The sequence below is a fragment of the Sus scrofa genome, chromosome 5 (genome assembly GCF_054392235.1).
Source record: "Sus scrofa isolate SSC_HxYL_T2T_F1_AM1 chromosome 5, Sscrofa_HxYL_maternal_Yorkshire_Landrace_v2.0, whole genome shotgun sequence".
Classification (NCBI taxonomy): Eukaryota; Metazoa; Chordata; class Mammalia; order Artiodactyla; family Suidae; genus Sus; species Sus scrofa.
In genome coordinates this window covers 39576929-39598270 of record NC_139387.1, presented here as the reverse complement: position 1 = coordinate 39598270, position 21342 = coordinate 39576929, and the positions used below count along the sequence as shown (strand labels likewise).

Sequence of the window (21342 nt, the reverse complement as noted above, 5' to 3'; positions counted from 1 at the left end):
CTCTGTTTTTTTGTTTTTTTGTTTTTTTTTTTTGTCTTTTTGCCTTTTCTAGGACCGCTTCCCGCAGCATATGGAGGTTCCCAGGCTAGGGGTCTAATTGGAGTTGTAGCTGTCAGCCTACACCAGAACCATAGCAACGCGGGTTCCGAGCCATGTCTGGGACCTGCACCACAGCTCACGGCAAAGTCGGATCCTTAACCCACTGAGCAAGGCCAGGGATAGAACCCACAACCTCATGGTTCCTAGTTGGATTTGTTAACCACTGCGCCATGACAGGAATTCCTACTCTGTTCTTTTGAAAGGGAAATTCTGTCTTGGTTTTCACTCATTTTCTTTCATTATTGCTATACCTTCATTTGAATATAAGCTTTACGGATAAAATTTGGAGAGACATCTTGGAATATTTCTACTAGGTTCAATTAAACAAAATTTAATGAAATGTTGTACATATCTGTAGATGATCTTTTTGCTTGTTGTTTTTTGGAACTTTTAATTTTCCTCCAGAGATTTTCTTTTCCTAATTTTGGGTGATAATGCTGTGCGGAAAGCTTTGGATACCTTGACCTGGTATCCAGTTCTCGCTCCTATTATTAGCTGAGTGATTTTGTGTATTTAGCCTTTGCTTGCCTCTGTTTTCTTTTCTACAAAATGAATTTAATGTCCTCTGTTCTCTGGGTTGTTGTGAGGATCAGCAGGATAAAGTACAAAAGTATCAAGCACTGCATTTGACATAGAATAGATTCTCACTGGCCCAAGCCTTTTGCTTGTTGAATTAGAGATCTAAAATTTCTGCAGTTTATTCTCTTAAGAGAATACTTAAGTTACTTTTTATGAGTAAATTGAAATGATGCAGAGAGCCTAGAAGCTCTAGGAAAGAGATGGTCCTGAATTTAAAAATGATAATATAAATAATAATGTAACACACACGCACAGACATACATACATACATGCACGTAAAGATAGCCGTTTTTGAATATCCTAACAATAACTCTGTAAGAGTTAAGATTCATACAGATGAGTGAAGATTCATATTCATAGACAAAGTGACATTTAAAGTTACAGAGGACTCAAGGGTCACAGCAAGGAATTTGAATAAGGCTCAGGGCCCTTCTTGCTGATCAAGTAGCTGCTTTAAGTAGCATATAGTGATAGGATCAGTGGTTTCTTTTGTTCCAGAAGGAGTAGTAGCAAAAGGTAATCAAAGACTTAAATCTCAGTGAAACAGTGATAATAGCTTTATTTTAGTTAAACTCTGGATTAGCACTGTCTAAGGGAGTTTTCTACAATGGTGGAAATATTCGATATCTGTACTTTCTGGTGTGGTAGCTCTTAGTCCCATGTTTGGGAAGGCAGTTAAATGCCAATTTCTAATCCGTAACTTTTTTTTGGTGCATTATTTTCTTCTATCTGTTGTCTCCTCCCCCTCTAACCCTTGACACGGACATATACATATGTACCCTCCATAGACTGATCTTCTGTTTGTATTACAGACAAAAGACGGTAGGGCAATGGTAAGTTATTCAGTTTCTTTATTTTATTTGTATTTATTGTTTAAATATTTGCCTTAAAACTAACTTTAAATTCTGATCTTGTAAAAGATTTGACTTGGTAATGTGTTTAAAGTCAAATAATGAAATTTTTAAATGGCAGCTATTTTTTTTTTTTTTTAAAGAAACTTGGTGAAGATGAAGAGGAGTTGTCTGAATTGCAACTTCGTCTTTTGGCTCTTCAGTCAGCCAGTAAAAAATGGCAACAAAAAGAACAGCAGGTGATGAAAGAAAGCAAAGAAAAGCTAACTAAGACGAAAACTATACAGCAAAAAGTTAAAACCAGTACAAAAACACATTCAGCCAAAAAAGTTAGCACTACAGGTGATCATTTCTATTAAATTCTTTTAATTGATTTCATATATAAATATAGCTTCTAGATTTTAATTCAGAAAGTTTTGAGTTGGGGAATTAGAGGGCCATGAATGAAGAATAATCCTTCATATATACAGAACTTAGAGGAGCAGCTGTATATGTGACTTAATGATAATGAAAATAATTTTTAAAGCTCTTGTTTTCTTTCATCCTCTAGAAAATTCTAATAAATACTCATGTTTCTATATTTTTTAAATTTAAAGCTAAACAAGCATTGAGGAAGCAGCAAACAAAGGCATGGAAGAAACTACAGCAACAGAAAGAACAGGAAAGGCAGAAAGAAGAGGATCAGCGGAAACAAGCTGAAGAAGAAGAGAGAAGGAAAAGAGAAGAAGAAATCAGAAAAATTCGGGATCTGTCCAATCAGGAAGAGCAGTACAATCGATTCATGAAATTAGTTGGTGGAAAGAGGAGATCAAGAAGTAAAGTAAGGAGTTCAAAAATACAACTTCAGAACATTCCTCAAATTAAAGTGTCCTTATAGACTTATTTCATTAATTCAGTCAACTAAGAAAAAGTATTAAGTTCATTTGTTTGATACAGCTTGTATAAATAACTCATTTGGGGATAAGGGAAGATTATAATTGAGAATGAGTTTTTTTAAAAATAGTTATATAGATATTAGAAATAGAAGAAATGAAAGACTAAAATTATGATTAACCAAGCCTGCTTTTAGCTTTTTTGTCATTTTCTGTTTGGAAGAAATAGTATTGCTGAGTTGTAGTGAGGACTTTTTCTAAAGATGGCTGCTTGCTAAGTACAGGGGCAGAATTTCATTAGTTTTCAAATGTTTAGTAATGTAGAATTAGAAGTGTGGTCATGATTAATTGGTTTGGACTATTTTAAAGAAAGTTAAATCATCTTATGGTAATAGCCTTAATTAGTGCATGTGTCTACTTAGTTATCAAGCATTTGTGAGCCTATATTATGTATGTCATTGATAATGACTGAGTCATTGTCTTTTATGCATAGTGTCAGGAAGTAAACTAGAGATTTAATTTTGATCTAATGCTGTTAGCAGTAACAGATTTTAGAGTTCTGAGCTTTGAGACTAAACTCGTGAATGGATATTTAAAAATAGAGGAATTTTGAAGAATAAGAGCTCTTTAATTATAGGGAATCAAGAGTTAGGTGTGCCTAAGTGAAGAATTTATAAGTATTCATACTTTGAACTCCCAAAAACCACTTTTATTTGTTTTATTTTTTTAGGCCTGCACCCTTGGCATATGGAAGTTCCCAGGCTAGGGGTCCAATCAGAGCTGCAGCTGTGGACCTAAGCCACAGCCACAGCAATGCCAGATCCAAGCTGCGTCTGCCACCTACACCACAGCTCATGGCAACACTGGATCCTTAACCCACTGAGCAGGGCCAGGGATCGAAGAACCCATGTCCTCCTCATGGATACTAGTCAGGTTCGTTACTGCTGAGTCACAGCAGGATCTCCTGGGATTTTTATTTATTTATTTATTTATTAGGGCATTTATGTGGTTTCTTAACTTACAGAGAGAGGCCATTAGTACTTATGTTTTTGGTTTTTTTTTTTTTGGTCTTTTTTTGTTTGTTTGTTTTTTTAGGGCCACACCCGAGGCATATGGAGGTGTTCCCAGTTAGGGATCCAATCGGACTGTAACTGCTGGCCTATGCCACAGCCACAGCAACTTGGATCCGAGCTGGGTCTTTGACCTATACCACAGCTTGTGATCTATACCACAGCTCACGGCAGTGCTGGGTCCTTAACCCACTGAGCGAGGCCAGGGGTTGAACTGATGTCCTCATGGATGCTAGTCGGGTTTGCTAACCACTGAGCCATGACGGAAACTCCTAGTTTTGATGTCATCCTATTTTTTAGAGGAATAGTTGATCATTTAGTGGTTTGGCTCACTTTGGGGGATTTCATCTTACATATAGTACTCGATAGCTTCATTTTATGTCTGACAGCTGTAAAATGTCAACCATAGTGTACCGGTCATGTATATTGAATTTCCCAAATCAGATGTGATAGACAGTTCTAACTGGATCATCATGATTTTTGATGCTGTTTTATAAAAGATAACTATTAATTGTTTTATAATTTCTAGCCTAAGAACAGACTAAGACAGAAAATGTGAAACTAAAAAAAAAAAAATCTTCTGTAATTAGTCTTCAGATCCTGACCTGAGACGATCCTTAGATAAGCAACCTACTGATAGTGGAGGAGGCATTTATCAATATGATAACTATGAAGAAGTTGCTATGGATACGGATAGTGAAACCAATTCTCCAGGTATGAGCTAAAATGCAAAACATTTAGTATTCACAGTTATTAAAGAGAAAATGGTCACAAAGCTCCCCCAAACCTTGAAAGAAATGTGTAATGAAAGTGAGATTTGTTGGTAGGTTGTACAGCCTTATTTGGTGTTACAAATACTTCAGGAGCAAACCTCAGATATGTAGTATTAACCTTTATTTCCAAGTATTTTTTTTGTATATGGCATTTTAATAAAAAGGCAGTGTTCTCCTGTTAACTATTTGTTTGATCTAAAAAGTGAAGATTGTGGGAAAGATGAGAACAATGCTTTAAAAGAAAAACATTTGGTTTGTTAATTATCTTTATATCTAAGACATTCTTCAATTTAGTCCAAAAAAGGGGGTAAGGCTCTTTCTTGTTTTTGTTTCCTCCTTCCAGTAATGATACTATTGAGCAATACAGAGATGGAGAGTAATACTAGTTGTGTCTCAGGAATGGCTGTTTAGATAGAACTCCTAGGCTTATACCTCAGTTAGATTGTACATTTTAGGATGTGACCATTCTTGAGGGCTAGAGACTTGCTTTAGTTGATATTCAAGGGTAATTGGCTATGACACACTTGTTCCCTTACTAATTAAAACACATAAGACTGAGTCAAACAACAAATGCAGTTTGTGTTCTAAGAACTAGAATACTTATTTGCAAGACCATATGATCAGTGTTTTTCTCCTAGTGGTTATATTGTGAGATCAGATCAAACTAGAATTCCACTTAATGTGCAGTCTCATGAGAGATGGCAGAATCTATGATTTGGTAATGTTTAGCAAAAGTGCTTATTTTCAGGTTATTAAGTTTAGGTTCACATTTAGTAATTTTATGCTTTGATTTCGTAATTTAATTTTCTTTGGTCAGTCTTTATTTTTCTTATTTCCAGGCTCTTGGAAATGATTCATTTGTAGTTCCCAAGTATTGACAATATTATTATTACTCTTTCTATAAAATAACTTTATGAACTATCCTTTTAAAATAATTTTGTAAAAAATTATTATACAGAGAATGTCCTCTCTACTCAGCTTTGTTAATTTTAACTTTGTGCCATATTCACTACAGATATTTACGTTTAAAAAAAAATTTTTTTTTTTTTTTTTTGGTCTTTTTGTCTTTTTAAGGCCGCACCTGTGGCATATGAAGGTTCCCAGGCCAGGTGTCTAATGGGAACAGCAGCCGCCGGCCTCTGCCACAGCCACAGCAGCGCAAGGTCCGGGCAGTGTTTGCGACCTACACCACAGCTCACAGCAATACCGGATCCTTGACCCACTGAATGAAGCCAGGGATCGAACCCGCAGCCTCATGGTTCCTAGTCGGATTCATTAATCACTGAGCCACGATGGGAACTCTGGATATTTACATTTTTAAGAAGTAAAATGTTCTGAAGGCCATTATGTAGTCAAGTGGCATTTTTTGGGCCACAACTCAGTGCCATGAAAGGCATGTGGTTAATTTCCACATTGACTTGAGAGGCAGCTGGGACAAAGAAATGTTAGTTTTCCCTAAAATTATATGGCTGTTGGGTAGTGAGAATAGTCTTTGAATCGGCCATATTTCATTAAGTCTTAAGAAACTACTGAAGGTAAAATTCGCGATTAATTTTTTTATCTGCTATCAAGGAAGAAATGCTAACAATTTAATTGAGATGCATCAATCACTATTTCATAATTATTAAAGTGTGAAAAAATGTACACTTTAATACTTTAATTTTTTCATTACTAGTTCTCTTTGCTTTTTATCCAGTTTAGTTCATTTCTTCATTTTCTTATTTATCCACATGAAGAGAGAAATGGAGTCACCCATATATGATTATTTTCCTTTGGTTAGGACACTTTAGCAGATCCAGGGGAATTTTTGTTCTATTATTTCTTAAAAAGTATTTTTTTAAAGTATATTTCTAGTTTTTTTCTGCTCTATTTCCTGTTACCACCATTAGGTGAAAAATAGAACAGAGTGGAGTTTTGAGGGACTAAGTATCAGCTTAAGTAGATGACTGACTTTATGACCAAATAAAGACAATTTTAAATAGGTAGGGGTCGTCTCATAGAAGTTAAATATTTTATTGGAGGTTAAAATCTCACTTGTACTCTACCTAGTTGCAGTTGTATTTCTTCAGACAAATTTAATTTATTCCTGTTGAGATATTTCTGTTATTAAACTTACAAAAATTTTTTACAGCTCCTTCACCAGTGCAACCACCATTCTTCTCTGAATGCTCATTGGGGTATTTTTCTCCAGCACCATCTATTTCTTTGCCTCCACCACCTCAGGTTTCTGTAAGTGAGGACTGATAAGATTTCTAAGAAAATTGTGTCAATTTGTGTCTTTTTGAATTTGTTTGGAAAAGCTGGCATATAATTAATTAATGGTTAGGTTTTAAGAGAGTATAAAATGAAAATTGCTTACCAGAATTATAGCTGATTATTTATTGGCAGGCTATCAATTTGATAAATTTTTTCATAGCTAATTTTTTTTTATATGGATGCTCCTGGGCTAGGAAATGAATCCGAGAGACAGCTGTAACATACGCTGCAGCCAGGGCAGCCCCAGATCCTTTAATTCACTGTGCCACGCTGGGAATTGAACCTCTGCCTCTGCAGTGACCCAAGCCACTGCAGTTGGGTTCTTAACCTGCTGTGCCACAGTGGGAACTCCTTTCATAGCCAATTTTTTTCTTTTTTCTTTCCTTTTTTTTTTTTTTTTTTTGGCTGTCCCATGGCATACAGAATTCCCAGGCCAGGGATTAGATCTGAATCAGTTTAGATGTTTGTCACAGTTGTGTCAGCGCCAGATCCTTTAACCCAATGTGCTGGGCTGGGGAACGAATCTGCATCTGGTACACACAGACTCAGTTAATTCCATTGCACCACAGTGGAAACTCCTTGTAGCTAATTTTTAATCTCATGTTGGCTTTCTTTCAGGACTTATTAGCATGTTTCCTTTTTTCTTTTTTTAAATAATTTTTTTTTTAAGACGGCCACATCTGCAGCATATGGAAGTTCCTGGGCTAGGGGTCAATTCAGAGCTGCAGCTGAGGCCCATCCCACAGCCACGCAATACCAGATCTGATACCCCACAGCTTTCGGCAGTACTGGATCCTTAATCCACTGAGCAAGGCCAGAGATTGAACTCACATCTGCACAGAGACGACGTCAGGTTCTTACCTGCTGAGCCACAACAGGAACTCCTCTTTCCTTCTTTCTTTTGTTTGATGCTCAGAAAATTTATTCCAAAGCAGAATAAGAATTATCTACCATAGTTTTATATTTTTTAGGGAGGAATTGGGTTTTAAGTGCATTGAGTTGCTTCTAGAAATTATGTCCATTGCCATCTTTTGCTGTATGCAGTTATTTTTAATTTGAAAATTCAGTAAAAGAAAGGCATTGTCTCTGTGAATTAATTTCTTTACCCTACCTTTTGAAAGAACTGCTCATACCTGTTTTAAAAAAAGGAAGTGGGGGAAGTCATGGAGTAAAAGTTTTGAAGGTATTTCTAGTTTGAGAGAACCTAGAGACCAAACTGGATCTTGGTAGGTTAGTGAGAACCTTCTATTTCACAGTTCCTAGGTAGACATTCTGGTATGCTCCTAGGAGGTTTAAGATGAGGGGAATGTTAGAGTAGAGAATGAGAGAGAAACACTTTTCTTTCTTCCTTGGATTGTTTTAAATGCCAAGAGAAATACTAAAGGTCTTTGAAACAAAAATATGTGTAAACTCGGGAATTTGGGTAAAATTAGTTTTCTTTAAAGGTATCTCTAAGAAGCCATTTCACAAGTGTTTTATGAGGGTAGTGGTAACACCTCTTGACACGTAATTCTTTCTTTAAAAATTTTTTTAATTGGAGTTCCCGTCGTGGAGCAGTGGTTAACGAATCCGACTAGGAACCACGAGGTTGCGGGTTCGATCCCTGGCCTTGCTCAGTGGGTTAAGGATCCGGCGTTGCCATGAGCTGTGGTGCAGATTGCAGACTCGGCTCGGATCCTGCATTGCTGTGGCTCTGGCGTAGGCCGGTGGCTACAGCTCCGATTGGACCCCTAGCTTGGGAACCTCCATATGCCGAGAGAGCAGCCCCAAGAAGTGCCAAAAAGACAAAAAAAAAAAAAATTTTTTTTTAATTGAAGTATAGTTGATTTACAGTGTATTAGTTTCAGGTATACAGTAAAATGATTCAGTTATAGACATATACATGTTCTTTTTTACATTCTATTCAGATTATAGGTTATTACAAGGTATTAAGTATAATTCCCTGGCTATATAGTAGGTCATTGTTGGTTATTTTATATATAGTAGTGTTGGCATTTAATTCTTAAGATTCTCTGGACTATTCCCAGGATCCCTTTGGCTCTAGTTTTTTATTTTTTACTTAAATATCATATGTTTCTGATTTTTTTGTTTTGTTTTGTTTTTGTTTTTGTGGCCGAGCCTGTGGTATATGCAAGTTCTCAGGCTGGGGTTGAATCGGAGGTGCAGCTGCTGGCCTATGCCACAGCCACAACAACGTCAGATCCGAGCTGCATCTGCAACCTACACTGCAACTTGCTTAGCAACACCAGCATTTCTAACTTTTGATATCTTGTTTCCAGATAGTCATCTAGGAGGATAGACCCTATAAAATTTGATTTTGCTGACTTGAAGTTCATAAATGAAATGTTTCAAATATTTATTGATTTTTTTTACTAAAAAATTGTGCTTTTTCATGGCTAAATATTGAATTTGTTTTAAGATTTACAGTATACTTAGTTCACTTATGGTTGCAGCTAAGGTAATAACTTGAAGTTTACATTTTTCTCACTTAATATTCTAGAGGTAAACATTTCAAATTGGTAAAATTTGTATTGTAATTACTTTTTTTTTTCTTTTTTCATTAGTCTATACCACCTTTGAGCCAGCCTTATGTGGAAGGTTTGTGTGTTTCTCTTGAACCTCTACCTCCTCTACCACCTTTACCACCTCTTCCACCTGAAGATCCAGAACAGCCTCCAAAACCACCGTTTGCAGATGAGGAAGAAGAGGAAGAAATGCTGCTTCGAGAAGAGCTACTCAAATCTCTAGCAAATAAAAGAGCTTTCAAGCCAGAGGTAATTTAGGTATCTGAACCTCTAGGTGGTGCTCTTGAGCTTAGTATTAGCCTCACTTTTCTGTGCTAATTTACGATTCTTTGGACTTTTCAGTAAAAGTAGGGTAAGTCTGATACTGATTTGCTCAAGACGTTTAAAGCTGACAGAAATTTCTTTTCATTTACAAATGCTTCGTAACTGTCTCTTCCTTATTTAGGAAACATCCAGTAATAGTGACCCACCTTCACCTCCAGTTCTGAACAATTCACAGCCTGTGCCAAGAAGCAATCTATCCATAGTCAGTATTAATACAGTATCTCAGCCTAGGATACAGAACCCAAAGTTTCACAGAGGACCTCGTCTTCCAAGAACTGTGATCTCGGTAAAAACAAACAGAATAATTAGTTCTTTTCTTATTCAGATAACTCGTGGGAAATTTGTATGCAGTTTTGCTTATCCCCCCCTCTTCGTTTGCTTATTTATAAAGATGCGTTTAGGGAGTTCCTGTCGTGGCGCGGTGGTTAACGAATCCAACTAAGAACCATGAGGTTGTGGGTTCTATCCCTGGCCTTGCTCAGTGGGTTAAGGATCTGGCATTGCCGTGAGCTGTGGTGTAGGTTGCAGACGCGGCTCGGATCCTGCATTGCTGTGGCTATGGCGTAGGCCAGCGGCTACAGCTCCGATTGGACCCCTAACCTGGGAACCTCCATATGCCACGGGATCGGACCTAGAAAAGGCAAAAAGACAAAAAAAAAAAAAAAAAAAAAAAAAAAAAAAGTCCATTCAGATGTTCTGTATATTCTAGAATAAATTTTAGCAAATTGTATATTTAAAAGTTCTCCCATTTTTGCTCATATCTTTTCATTTGATGACTATACTGTGGTGGAAGAATTTGTGATGTTTATCAGGTTTATTAAGGAGATTGAAGTGATTCTTTCTACCTTGTTTTCTAATGATGTTAAAGTAAAATAAATGGAGCAAAGCAAATCTTGGTTCTGTTAGGTAAACCAACTTGGACACTTATCTTCTATATGTAACCACAAAAACCAAGAATTTTTGTTAACAATAATGTAGAATTACTAATTTTTTCTTTGACTTTAAAGGGTTAATTTAGGTGGCATTATGGTTCCTTATAGAAAGTTAGGGAAAATAAAACAATGAAGAAGATGATCATAGTAGTGTCTAGAAATACTGAGACTATAAAATATTTTATGTTTTTGGTATATAACTAGTATTGGTGGAGTAGGACAGAGTAAATTAATACAGTATAAACAGAAGGAACCATAGACTGTCTGCTTGAAACCCATTATTTTGTACGAATTAAAATTCATAGAGGTTAAGTGACTTATCCAAGGCCATGAAGCTAATTGTAGCAGAAGCCGAGAAAAGGATAGAGATACTTTTGTCACCACAAATAACAAATATGTTGTCCTTGCAGCTTCCAAAGCATAAATCAGTAGTAGTAACACTAAATGATTCAGATGATAGTGAATCTGATGGAGAGGCATCCAAGTCAACCAATAGTGTTTTTGGTGGATTGGAGTCCATGATTAAAGAAGCAAGACGAACTGCTGAGGTAAGTACAGTAATGAAAGATAGACATAAAGATCATTTATTGACAATCATTGAAGTTTTTTTCCTCTGATAATTAGACCTTAGAGGTTTAGATTTTAATATATTGACTTATGTAAATATTTTAAGTATTTGTATTATTAGGACTTTATGTTATGAAGCATATATAAATTTAGATGGGTTTAGTTATTAAACTATTTGTTTCCAGTTGACTAATCCATTTTTCAAAATAATAAAATTGTGTGGATAATTATCCTCTGTACTAAGGAAATTTATTGTTTTGCAGTTGCGTTACATTACCAGAAAACAGTTTTTTGTTCAACTGTATGATCTAAGTACAGCTTTTATCCCTATCCCTAATTGTAACAGTAGTTTAGATATGAAATAGTTCAGTTATTTTTAAACATAGGTCTTGACTACTTAATGGATTTTACAGTTACTTTGTTGGTTAACGGCCAGCATTGTCTCTTAAAAAGGAATAGAAAATAATGGTGAAGATATTCATTTATTTTTAAATATATGAATTTACACCAGATAAAGTAAAATATAGATTTTAGGGATTATGAAAGCTTTTGATCTGGTTGACTTCACATGTTTTCTAGCAAGCTTCAAAGCCAAAAGTACCTCCAAAATCTGAAAAAGAAAATGATCCTATGCGAACACCTGAAGCTCTACCTGAAGAAAAGAAGATTGAATATAGATTGTTAAAGGAGGAGATTGCCAAGTAAGTGGCATTTATTTAATTAGCTTTGAGGGAATATACTATTTTTAGTACTCTGTATACACTTTATTGGCATTGGAAAATGAAGGTGATGATTTTATTCAAGATGAGTTAAGTCTTTATAACAGACATTATAAACCAGACATTCTGGTTCCCCCTCCTGTCGCTTGCACAGGAGGGGGAACCAGAACCAGACATCATCTCTAAACCCGAATAAAGTGATGCTAAACCCGAATAAAGTGATGCGCTGAGATATAAACAGCTTAGAAAAAGCTAAAAGCTGTTTTAAAGGAGAACTACACTGTCAGCTTTAAATGCCAACTTGGGTCATGCATATTGATCATCGTTGTTATTATTAGTCATTATGTTAGTCATTTAGTTAGTAGTTTTACTTTATGTTATGAAATAGAATACATCTTTAAAGAAAAATAATTTCAGTTTATTCTTTGGTATAATTTATTAATTTTTATTCATTATTTTAGTCGTGAGAAACAGCGTTTAATTAAATCAGATCAGCTGAAGACAAGCTCATCATCCCCAGCAAACTCTGATGTAGAAGTTGATGGGATTGGCAGGATAGCAATGGTTACTAAGCAGGTTACAGATGCAGAAGCAAAACTTAAAAAACATAGGTAAGTCTCATTATCTGATTAAATAGTGCACGTTTCTAAATTTCTCTATATTAGAGGTATATATTTTTGTGGTATATGTCAAAAATTACACTATATGATTACTAACTCTTTCATACTTGGTAGAACTAGAGAAAGGTATCATTTTGTTGAATTGTACATTTACATAAAGTAATAGTATTAATGTTTAAAAAAAATCAAGACTTCAGAAGAGAGTTTTCCTCTTCAGATATAAGTGTGACTTATCATTGCTAAAAGCATTTATGAAACTGCTTGTTTTAGACTTTTCTTTAAAACCTCTTCCATGTTTTTTAAAATACCTTTATTGGAAGCATTATTTTTTTTTAGGGCCACACCCGTGGCATATGGAGGTTCCCAGGCTAGGGGTTGAATCAGAACTATAGCTGCTGACCTATGCCACAGGCACAGCAATTCAGGATTCGAATTGCATCTACAGCCTACACCACAGCTCATGGCAATGGCAATGCCAGATCTTTAACCCAGATCTTTAACCCTCTGAGTGAGGCCAGGGATCAAACTTGCATCCTCATGGATGCTAGTCAGGCTGGTTTCCGCTGAGCCATAACAGGAATTCTGGAAGCATATTAAAGGTGAACTTGATAGAAATAGTCATTACTTAATCTGTTCAGTAAGACACATGGTCGTATAAACGTTATTATATGTTATTACATAAATTATAATTATAATAATTATAAAAATAAAAATTATAAAAACCATGGTATGAAAAATTGTTAAGACATATCTTGGAGTTCCCCGGTGGCCTACAAGGTTAAGGACCTAGCATTGTCACAGCTGTGGCTTGGGTCACTGTTATGGTGAGGGTTTGATTCCCTGCTGGTGACCTTCTGCATGCTGTGGGCGTGGCCAAAACAAATAGAATTGAAAAAGATGTATCCTGATATTGGAGGTCTGAAAAATGTTGATATTAGATGAAATATTTTGGACCATAAACTCCAAAGTTAGCAATAAGAAATGGTTTTATGTATGGTGTTTTGGAAAATTGATACTGTGCCAATTTTCTGCTGTACAGCGAAATGATCCAGTTGTACATATATACCTACATTCCCTTCCTTATATTATCTTCCATCATGGTCTATCCCAAGAGATTATATGTAGTTCCCTGTGCTATACCTCACTGCTTATCCATTCTGTATGTAATAGTTTGCATTTGGTGTTATGTATGTTTTAAAAGAGGTTAAAATAAATTCATTTTGGGAGTTCCCTGGTGGCCTAGCAGGTTAAGGATCTAGCATTGTCACTGCCCTGGCTCACGCTCGCTGCTGTGGTGTGGGTTTGATCCCTGGACTAGGAGCTTTTGTGCAGCCAAAAAAAATTCATTTTAGATTCCATTTCTTTAATAACTTTCATAACAAATGAATACATTTTTAAAAAATCTTTGCCTTTCTTCTCCCCATCCTATTACATATTCTCTGCCTTTATGATTCACTCTAGATGTTAATTGTTGTGACTGTTTGAAATAAGATGTTTCATTTTTTTAACCATAATATTCAGTAGTTGATCAAGATGAAAATCTGTATCCATAAATTTGTTTTTGTCTTTTTTTGCTTCTGTTCCAAACTTTACATCTGTCTATTGTTTAAAAATTAAACTTCCTTTTCCCTTCCTTGCCTTGTCTTAGATAAAATTGACTTAGAGGTTTGTTAGGTAATTAAATATGCTTGATTATGTTTATTAGATGTTTTTTGTGTATATATTAAAAGTATTATAAATGAAGCTAAACAGCAATTATGTCTTAAGTTTATTATTTAGGAGTTATATAGGGCTGATTGAACATTTACTGTTAACAGCTTTTCAGCCTTTATTCACATTACACAGACAAATGTTTTGTTTTGTTTTTTCCTTTTTTGGGGGGCTGCACCTGTGGCATATGGAAGTTCTAGGCTAGGGGTTGAATCGGAGCTGCAGCTGCTGGCCTATGCCACAGCCACAGCAATGCCAGATCCAAGCCACATCTGCAACCTATACTGTAGCTCACTACAATGCCAGATCCTTAACCCACTGAGTGAGGCCAGGGATTGAACCCCCATCCTCATGGGTATTAGTCGGATTTATTACTGCTGAGCCACAATGGGAACTCCCAATTTTTTTTAAAGATCAGACCTATAGTTGCTTTCATAAAATGTAACAGTGTCTATCTGAATACATGTATGATGAAAGGAATACTTGGTGAATATGAAAATATCCTTTGAAATACTCACTTCTGTGTATCAAATATATTTTTAAAAATGAGCTATTACTTTGTAATTTTTTTATTGTGATGGTGTTAGTCCACTAGTTTAGAAAAACAAACATTAATAAGAATTTTGTTATTTCCCAATTAGGATTCTCTTGATGAAAGATGAATCTGTTTTAAAGAATCTAGTACAGCAGGAAGCTAAGAAGAAAGAATCTGTTCGAAATGCTGAAACAAAAATTACGAAACTTACAGAGCAGCTTCAGGCAACAGAGAAAATTCTCAGTGTCAATAGAATGTTTTTGAAGAAGCTTCAGGAACAAGTAATGTTCTTTTTTAAAATTAAATATTGTAGTCTCATGTTTACTACACATTTTTATGGGCCAAATTTTTAATAAAACCATAAACCGAAACTATCAAAATACATAACCTATGTTTTGTTCTCTCTTGAAACGTGGTATTTTCGTATTTTAATTTTCAGTTGAATACCCTAAAGCTACTATGTTTGAGAAGATATTTCCTCTTCTAAGATTTACATTTTCAGAATTATCCAATATTTCAGATTCACAAAGTTCAGCAACGTGTTACAATTAAGAAAGCTTTAACTCTGAAATATGGAGAAGAACTTGCTCGGGCAAAAGCAGTGGCTAGTAAAGAAATAGGAAAACGTAAACTGGAACAAGATCGCTTTGGAGTAAGTTGTGTGTAGAAATATTTTATGTTTGAAAAGGAGAAGGTTTTAATAATACTTTTGAGGATAAGAGATATATAAAAAATTCAAGCTTTTTACTGCATATTCAAGGAAACTAAGGGTAAAGCTTTGTTTTTATATGACATCTACATTTTTAGAAATTTATTTTTAAAGTTACTTTGACTTTTTTTTAAAGTTTTTGTGTATCATAGATTAACTGGTAAATCTGTTGGGAAGCTTTTGTAAAACTATTTTATTTATCGATTTAGTTTTATTATGTTGTATTATAGGGATAGCCTAATTATCTTACCAAAAATCATTTATAAAATCATAACAATATAAAATACTGATACCATTTTTCCCTCCAGCCAAACAAAATGATGAGACTGGACAATTCTCCAATATCAAGTCCAAGAAAGCATTCAGCAGAATTAATTGCTATGGAAAAAAGACGATTACAAAAGCTAGAATATGAATATGCTCTGAAAATTCAGAAACTAAAAGAAGCCAGGGCCCTTAAAGCAAAGGAACAACAAAATATTGCTCCACTTGTGGAAGAGGAACCTGAATTTTCTTTACCTCAGCCCTCACTTCACGATCTGACTCAAGATAAATTAAGTCTGGACACAGAGGAAAATGATGTTGATGTTGAGATTTTGGCTGGATCAAACAGAGAACGAAGAAGATCATTCTTAGAATCCAATTCTTTCACTAAACCTAACCTCAAGCACACTGATACACCTAACAAAGAATGTATAAACAAACCTACCAAGAATACAGTAGAAAAACCAGAACTTTTTCTAGGATTAAAAATTGGTGAATTGCAGAAATTATATTCAAAAGCTGACAGCTTAAAACAACTGATTTTAAAAACTACCACAAGCATTACAGACAAGATTTTGCATGGTCAGGTAACTGAACATTTCAAATTATTTATGAAATCTAGACTTCACCCTAGCCATATTTGCCTTAAGAAATTACTATTTTCTTTTGCAGGAGATTTCCGTGGATGTGGATTTTGTGACAGCACAGAGTAAAGCAGCAGAAGTGAAGCCATGTCCGTTTAGACCCTACCATAGTCCCCTTCTAGTTTTTAAGTCGTACAGGTATAGAAGGAAGATTTAATAAGCTTGAGTTTCAGGGTTGCTTCTTGTTGTTAATGATATCCTAAGCTTGCATATTTGATGATAATGAAAATTGAATCATGGTCATGAAAAAAATGAACTTGTATAAATTACTGTCTTGTTTTCAGACTTGAACCAAAGAGGAAGTAAGGTTCACTTCACACCTGGTTTCATCAATTCTTATCAAATCTTAATTTCTAGCTACTGGTGGAATTGTGGAGAATTCTCAATTACTGTCTGTTAAAGATTTTAAGAAAAATAACTGAAGTCTTAGGAGAATTTTTAATTTTTTAAAATGTTTTACTATTACTCTAAGGAAAACATTGGCCAGCTTTCATAAACTTGATTTGATACTTTCAGATGATTACCTTAGTGAGAGGTTGCTTTTTTTTTTTTCTTTAAGACTTTTAGAAGCTGTTAGACTTAAATTGGTATGATTTTATAAAACTATTAAGCATCTACTATGTAGTGTAAACTTTTTCTCTAGTTTCTTGGTTGGCTGGTAATGTAAGAAATACCAGTGTTGGGAGTTCCCGTCATGGCTCAGTGGTTAATGAATCTGACTAGGAACCATGAGGTTGCGGGTTTGATCCCTGGCCTTGCTCAGTGGGTTAAGGATCTGACTTTGCCATGAGCTGTGGTGTAGGTCGTAGATGAGGCTCGGATCCCGCATTGCTGTGGCTCTGGTGTAGGCCAGCAGCTGCAGCTCCGATTGGACCCCTAGCCTGGGAACCTCCATATGCTGTGGGAGCGGCCCTAGAAAAGGCAAAAAGACAAAAAAAAAAAAAAAAAAAAGACCAGTGTTTTATAGAGTTTTATCATGTGGTAAAAATTACTACTTTTAGAATACAGGATATTTTTGTTCTTTGTTTTCTGTTTCCTATATTTTATATCCTGGGTATAAAAGTATCATGTTCCTAGGACTTGATATTCTTGTTGTTTGTGAGACTTCATTTTGGTATCAGATAGTATTAGATTAATAATTAGATAAATAGTAAGCTCAAAGTATAGAAACTTTAACTGAGAAAGAAAAGATGAAAATTTCTTAAATTTTCTGAGGAATGTTTATAGAGCATCATAATGTGCCTGTCTGCCTCTTTTCTTCTTAGATTTAGTCCATACTATCGTACCAAGGAAAAACTTCCCCTAAGCTCAGTATCATACAGTAATATGATCGAACCAGATCAGTGTTTCTGCCGTTTTGATTTAACAGGAACGTGTAATGATGATGATTGTCAATGGTGAGTAGTTTTTATTTGTGAGCAGTTTGTAAATTAAAAGGTAGTCTTGGTTATTTGGCTTTGGTATATACATGATTATCTTTTCTGTGTTGTTATTTATTTTTAGGCAGCATACACAAGACTATACGCTTAGCCGAAAACAGCTCTTCCAGGACATTCTGTCATATAATCTGTCTTTGATTGGTTGTTCAGAGACAAGCACTGATGAAGAAATTGCTGCTGCAGCAGGTTCTTAAAGACCTCTTGTTTCTCAACTGAAAATTTGAATTTAGGCAATTTAAAAGCTTTATATTCAGTTGTTGACATCTTTAAAGAGCTATAATAATTCAATACATTCATCTTTGACACTTTATCTAGGTCTGCTCTATCCACTACAGTAGTCACTAGCTATATGTTGCTATTTAAATCTAAGTTAATTAAAATAAAAATTTATTTCATCAGTTACACTAGCCACATTTCAAATGCTCAGTAGCCACTGTTGAGGTCAGTGTTGGTAAGTACTTACCAATAAGACAGTGCATATATATAAGACATCCATCATTGCAGAAAGTTCTTTTGATGGTGCTCATCTAAATATTTCAGTTTATTTAGCAGTGTATATCACATGGTTGTATAGAAATTTTACTGATATTTTAAAAATAAACCCTATTTATTGTTTTTGAAAATAGAGGGGTGTTGGAAGTTGAGACGACTGTAGACTGTAGTTTCAAATCCTACAATGAAGTATAAAAAGACCTTTTTTTTTTTTCCAGTCTTTTTGTCTTTTTAGGGCCGCACCCGATGCATATGGAGGTTCCCAGGCTAGAGGTCTGATCGGAGCTGTAGCTGTCAACCTATGCCACAGCCACGGCAATGCCAGATCCAAGCCGCATCTGCGACCTACACCACAGCTCACGGCAATGCTGGATCCTCAACCCACTGACTGAGCAAGGCCAGGGATTGAACAGGCAACCTAATGGTTCCTAATTGGATTCGTTTCCTTTGTGCCATGATGGGAACTCCCTAAAAGTACTTTGTACACTTTTTTTTTTTTTTTAATTTTTTTAATTGTTATTTCCCTAATACAATTTTTTTTCCTACTGTATAGCATGGTGACCCAGTTACACATACATGTATACATTCTTTTTTCTCACATTATTGGTGTTTGTTAAATTCAGTATTGTGATGACTCAGAGTGATTGTAACATCACCGAATCTATTTAATCATTCCCAATTAGGGACTTTAATTTTCACTTTTTTAGGTTGTTTTGGTAAATACTCTTTTCCAGCCCAAATTGGGTGCATGATATGGTGGGATTTGCTCTAGCAGTTGAGATAATGTAGGCCTTCCTTGCCCTTTAGAAGGCCATGGGTGTTTTTGACTAGTACTTTTAACTTTTAAACTATTCTTCACTTCTTTGTCTTTAGTTAGCCTAATTTCTGTAATCCATGTTTATTATACTTTTTATGAAGATAGCATTGCTCTACTTTCAGAAAAATATGTCGAGAAGCTTTTTGGAGTAAACAAAGATCGAATGTCAATGGACCAGATGGCTGTTCTCCTTGTTAGCAACATCAATGAAAGTAAAGGCCATAGTGAGTATATATCTCTTTCTGCTGCACTAAAGAACCTTATAGAGCAAATTTGTCGAGCAAATTTTTTGGCATTATGTTCTCAGTGTAAAAAAAAAGTCATTTCTGAGTAACATTAGAATACATTTAGCTCTTTTTGTGTATTGTTTGGGTAGCCTTCAAAACTAAAAAACTGGAGTTCCCTTGTGGCTCAGCAAGTTAAGGATCTGGCATTTTCACTGCTGTAGCTCTGGTTATAGCTGTGGCAGAGGTTCAATTCCTGACCTGGGAACTTTTTCATGCTGTAGGCACAGCCCACTGTCCCCCACCAAAAAAAAAAAAAACCCAAAACTATAAAAAACTAATTCTATTAACTATTAACCATCTCCTGTCTCCTTTAGCACCTCCATTTACAACCTACAAAGATAAAAGAAAGTGGAAGCCAAAGTTTTGGAGAAAACCTATTTCAGAGAATAATTTCAGTAGTGACGAGGAACAGTCTACAGGACCAATCAAATATGGTAAGAAGTAATTTAAGACCCACAGTCATTAAATTGTGGTGTTAATCTTTGTCTAACACTTTGCGAATCCTTTGGTGTAATCTACTAGCCTTTTTAAAATTTCTGGGTTTTGTTTTTGTTTTTTACAACAGTGATGCCACTCTGTGTTTAAGGCAGTTAGTTCTTCCTTGTGAGGACTGCCTCTTGAGTTTTGTATTCATGGCCCCTGCCTAGTAAATGTGAGGGTCACCCTTTAGTAAATGTGACAGCTTTAAATATTTCTAAACCTACTTGAGTGGGTTGAAGGAAGCAGTACTGCTCCCATTTGAGAACTACTACCTGGCCTGTGTCCTTGATAGCAGGCGCTCTGTTTTGTTTCATCTTTGAGTCTGTGTTTTCTGATATGCAGTAGACTCACAGAATGAATGAATGAAGTGAGTGAACAAAGTGTGAATGAGTACCTTATTGTCAAGCATACCTTGCGTTATAATCTCAAGTTTGCGTAATTATTGTTTGTATATTAGCAAATATGCTTTCATGATGTTTATATTAATGTAATACTTGTTCTCTAATTTAGATATAGTGGAATAAATAATGTTTATAAATTACGACTTTCTCTTAATTTTTTTTTCTTTTTTTGGCTGCCCTGCGGCATGTAAAGTTCCTGGGCCAGGGATCAGGTCTAAGCCACAGTTGCAGCCTACTCTGCAGCTGTGGCAACGCTGGATCCTTAACCCACTCTACTGCCTGAAGGATCTAACCTGCATCCCAGCTCTCCAGAGATGCCGCCAACCCCAATGGGCCACAGCTAGAACTCCTCTTACAATTTAATGAATGTGAATTATCAGATGATGACACTTAGCCTTAGAGTAGGGAGGTTGTTCTTACAGTTTGCCCAGCATAGTCCTAATTTATACTTCTTGTCCTGGTGTAATTTTTAATATCACTTTTTACTCGTGGAAGTGTCCTGGTTTGGGCAATAAACCGTATGATCTCTCCCGCTCTTGCTCTCTTTTTTGTCTTTTTAGGGCCGCAACAGCAAGTGTATGGAAGTTCCCAGGCTAGGAGTTGACTCAGAGCTGTAGTCGCCTACACCACAGCCACAGCAACGTGGGATCCAAACTGTATCAGTGACCTACACCACAGCTCACCACAGCACCAGATCCCAATCCACTGAGTGAGGCCAGGGATCGAACCTGCCTCCTCATAGATACTTGTCAGATTCGTTTTCGCTGAGCCACAATAGGAACTCCCTGTATGATCTCTCTTAAAGCTATGAGCTTTTAGATTTAAGATGAGGCCAGTTGTCTTTTCTTGGATCTGTGGATTAGAGATGTTGTGAAGCTAATAATACTTTTCTTTGTAGCCTTCCAGCCAGAGAACCGAATTAATGTTCCAGCTTTGGATACCGTTGTCACTCCAGATGATGTCAGATACTTTACAAATGAGACTGATGACATAGCTAATTTAGAAGCAAGTGTGCTTGAAAATCCGTCTCATGTACAACTTTGGCTCAAGCTTGCATACAAGTATTTGAATCAGAATGAGGGGTAGGTCCCCTTCTAATCTTTGTGTTAACTGTTACACATTTATATTTTTATGTTTGAGGTTTATTTCATCTCTGGTAATCAGGTTTCCTTCGTAGTATCAATGGAGTCTTTGTTTTTTGACAAAGCCAAAAGCACTTTGTTGTTCTAAAGCTATTAGAAAAAGTTTAAGATTAGATCTTGAGTTATGTGCATGGCTCAGTCTGTGAGTAATGAATTAGCTACAGTTTTAACTTCACTGGGCTCTTACTTATTTCAAAGTATTATTAGTTAAAACAGTAAATTCTGAGTGGTCTAA

At 35.7% G+C, this 21342-nt stretch overlaps 1 protein-coding gene across 1 annotated transcript in view; it reads left to right on the top strand.

Annotated features, from left to right (window-relative positions):
- Nucleotides 1-21342, top strand: part of ZFC3H1 (zinc finger C3H1-type containing) — a 53968-nt gene that overhangs the window by 12976 nt on the left and 19650 nt on the right. The window contains exons 4-21 of the mRNA XM_021092001.2: nucleotides 1673-1871; nucleotides 2126-2349; nucleotides 4062-4185; nucleotides 6376-6473; nucleotides 9065-9274; nucleotides 9471-9635; nucleotides 10692-10829; nucleotides 11428-11549; nucleotides 12029-12178; nucleotides 14539-14713; nucleotides 14953-15084; nucleotides 15450-15992; nucleotides 16078-16187; nucleotides 17315-17446; nucleotides 17553-17674; nucleotides 18920-19021; nucleotides 19399-19518; nucleotides 20864-21047. Of these exons, the coding sequence (XP_020947660.1) occupies nucleotides 1673-1871; nucleotides 2126-2349; nucleotides 4062-4185; nucleotides 6376-6473; nucleotides 9065-9274; nucleotides 9471-9635; nucleotides 10692-10829; nucleotides 11428-11549; nucleotides 12029-12178; nucleotides 14539-14713; nucleotides 14953-15084; nucleotides 15450-15992; nucleotides 16078-16187; nucleotides 17315-17446; nucleotides 17553-17674; nucleotides 18920-19021; nucleotides 19399-19518; nucleotides 20864-21047 (3050 nt within the window). The remainder of the gene's footprint in view (nucleotides 1-1672; nucleotides 1872-2125; nucleotides 2350-4061; nucleotides 4186-6375; nucleotides 6474-9064; nucleotides 9275-9470; nucleotides 9636-10691; nucleotides 10830-11427; nucleotides 11550-12028; nucleotides 12179-14538; nucleotides 14714-14952; nucleotides 15085-15449; nucleotides 15993-16077; nucleotides 16188-17314; nucleotides 17447-17552; nucleotides 17675-18919; nucleotides 19022-19398; nucleotides 19519-20863; nucleotides 21048-21342) is intronic.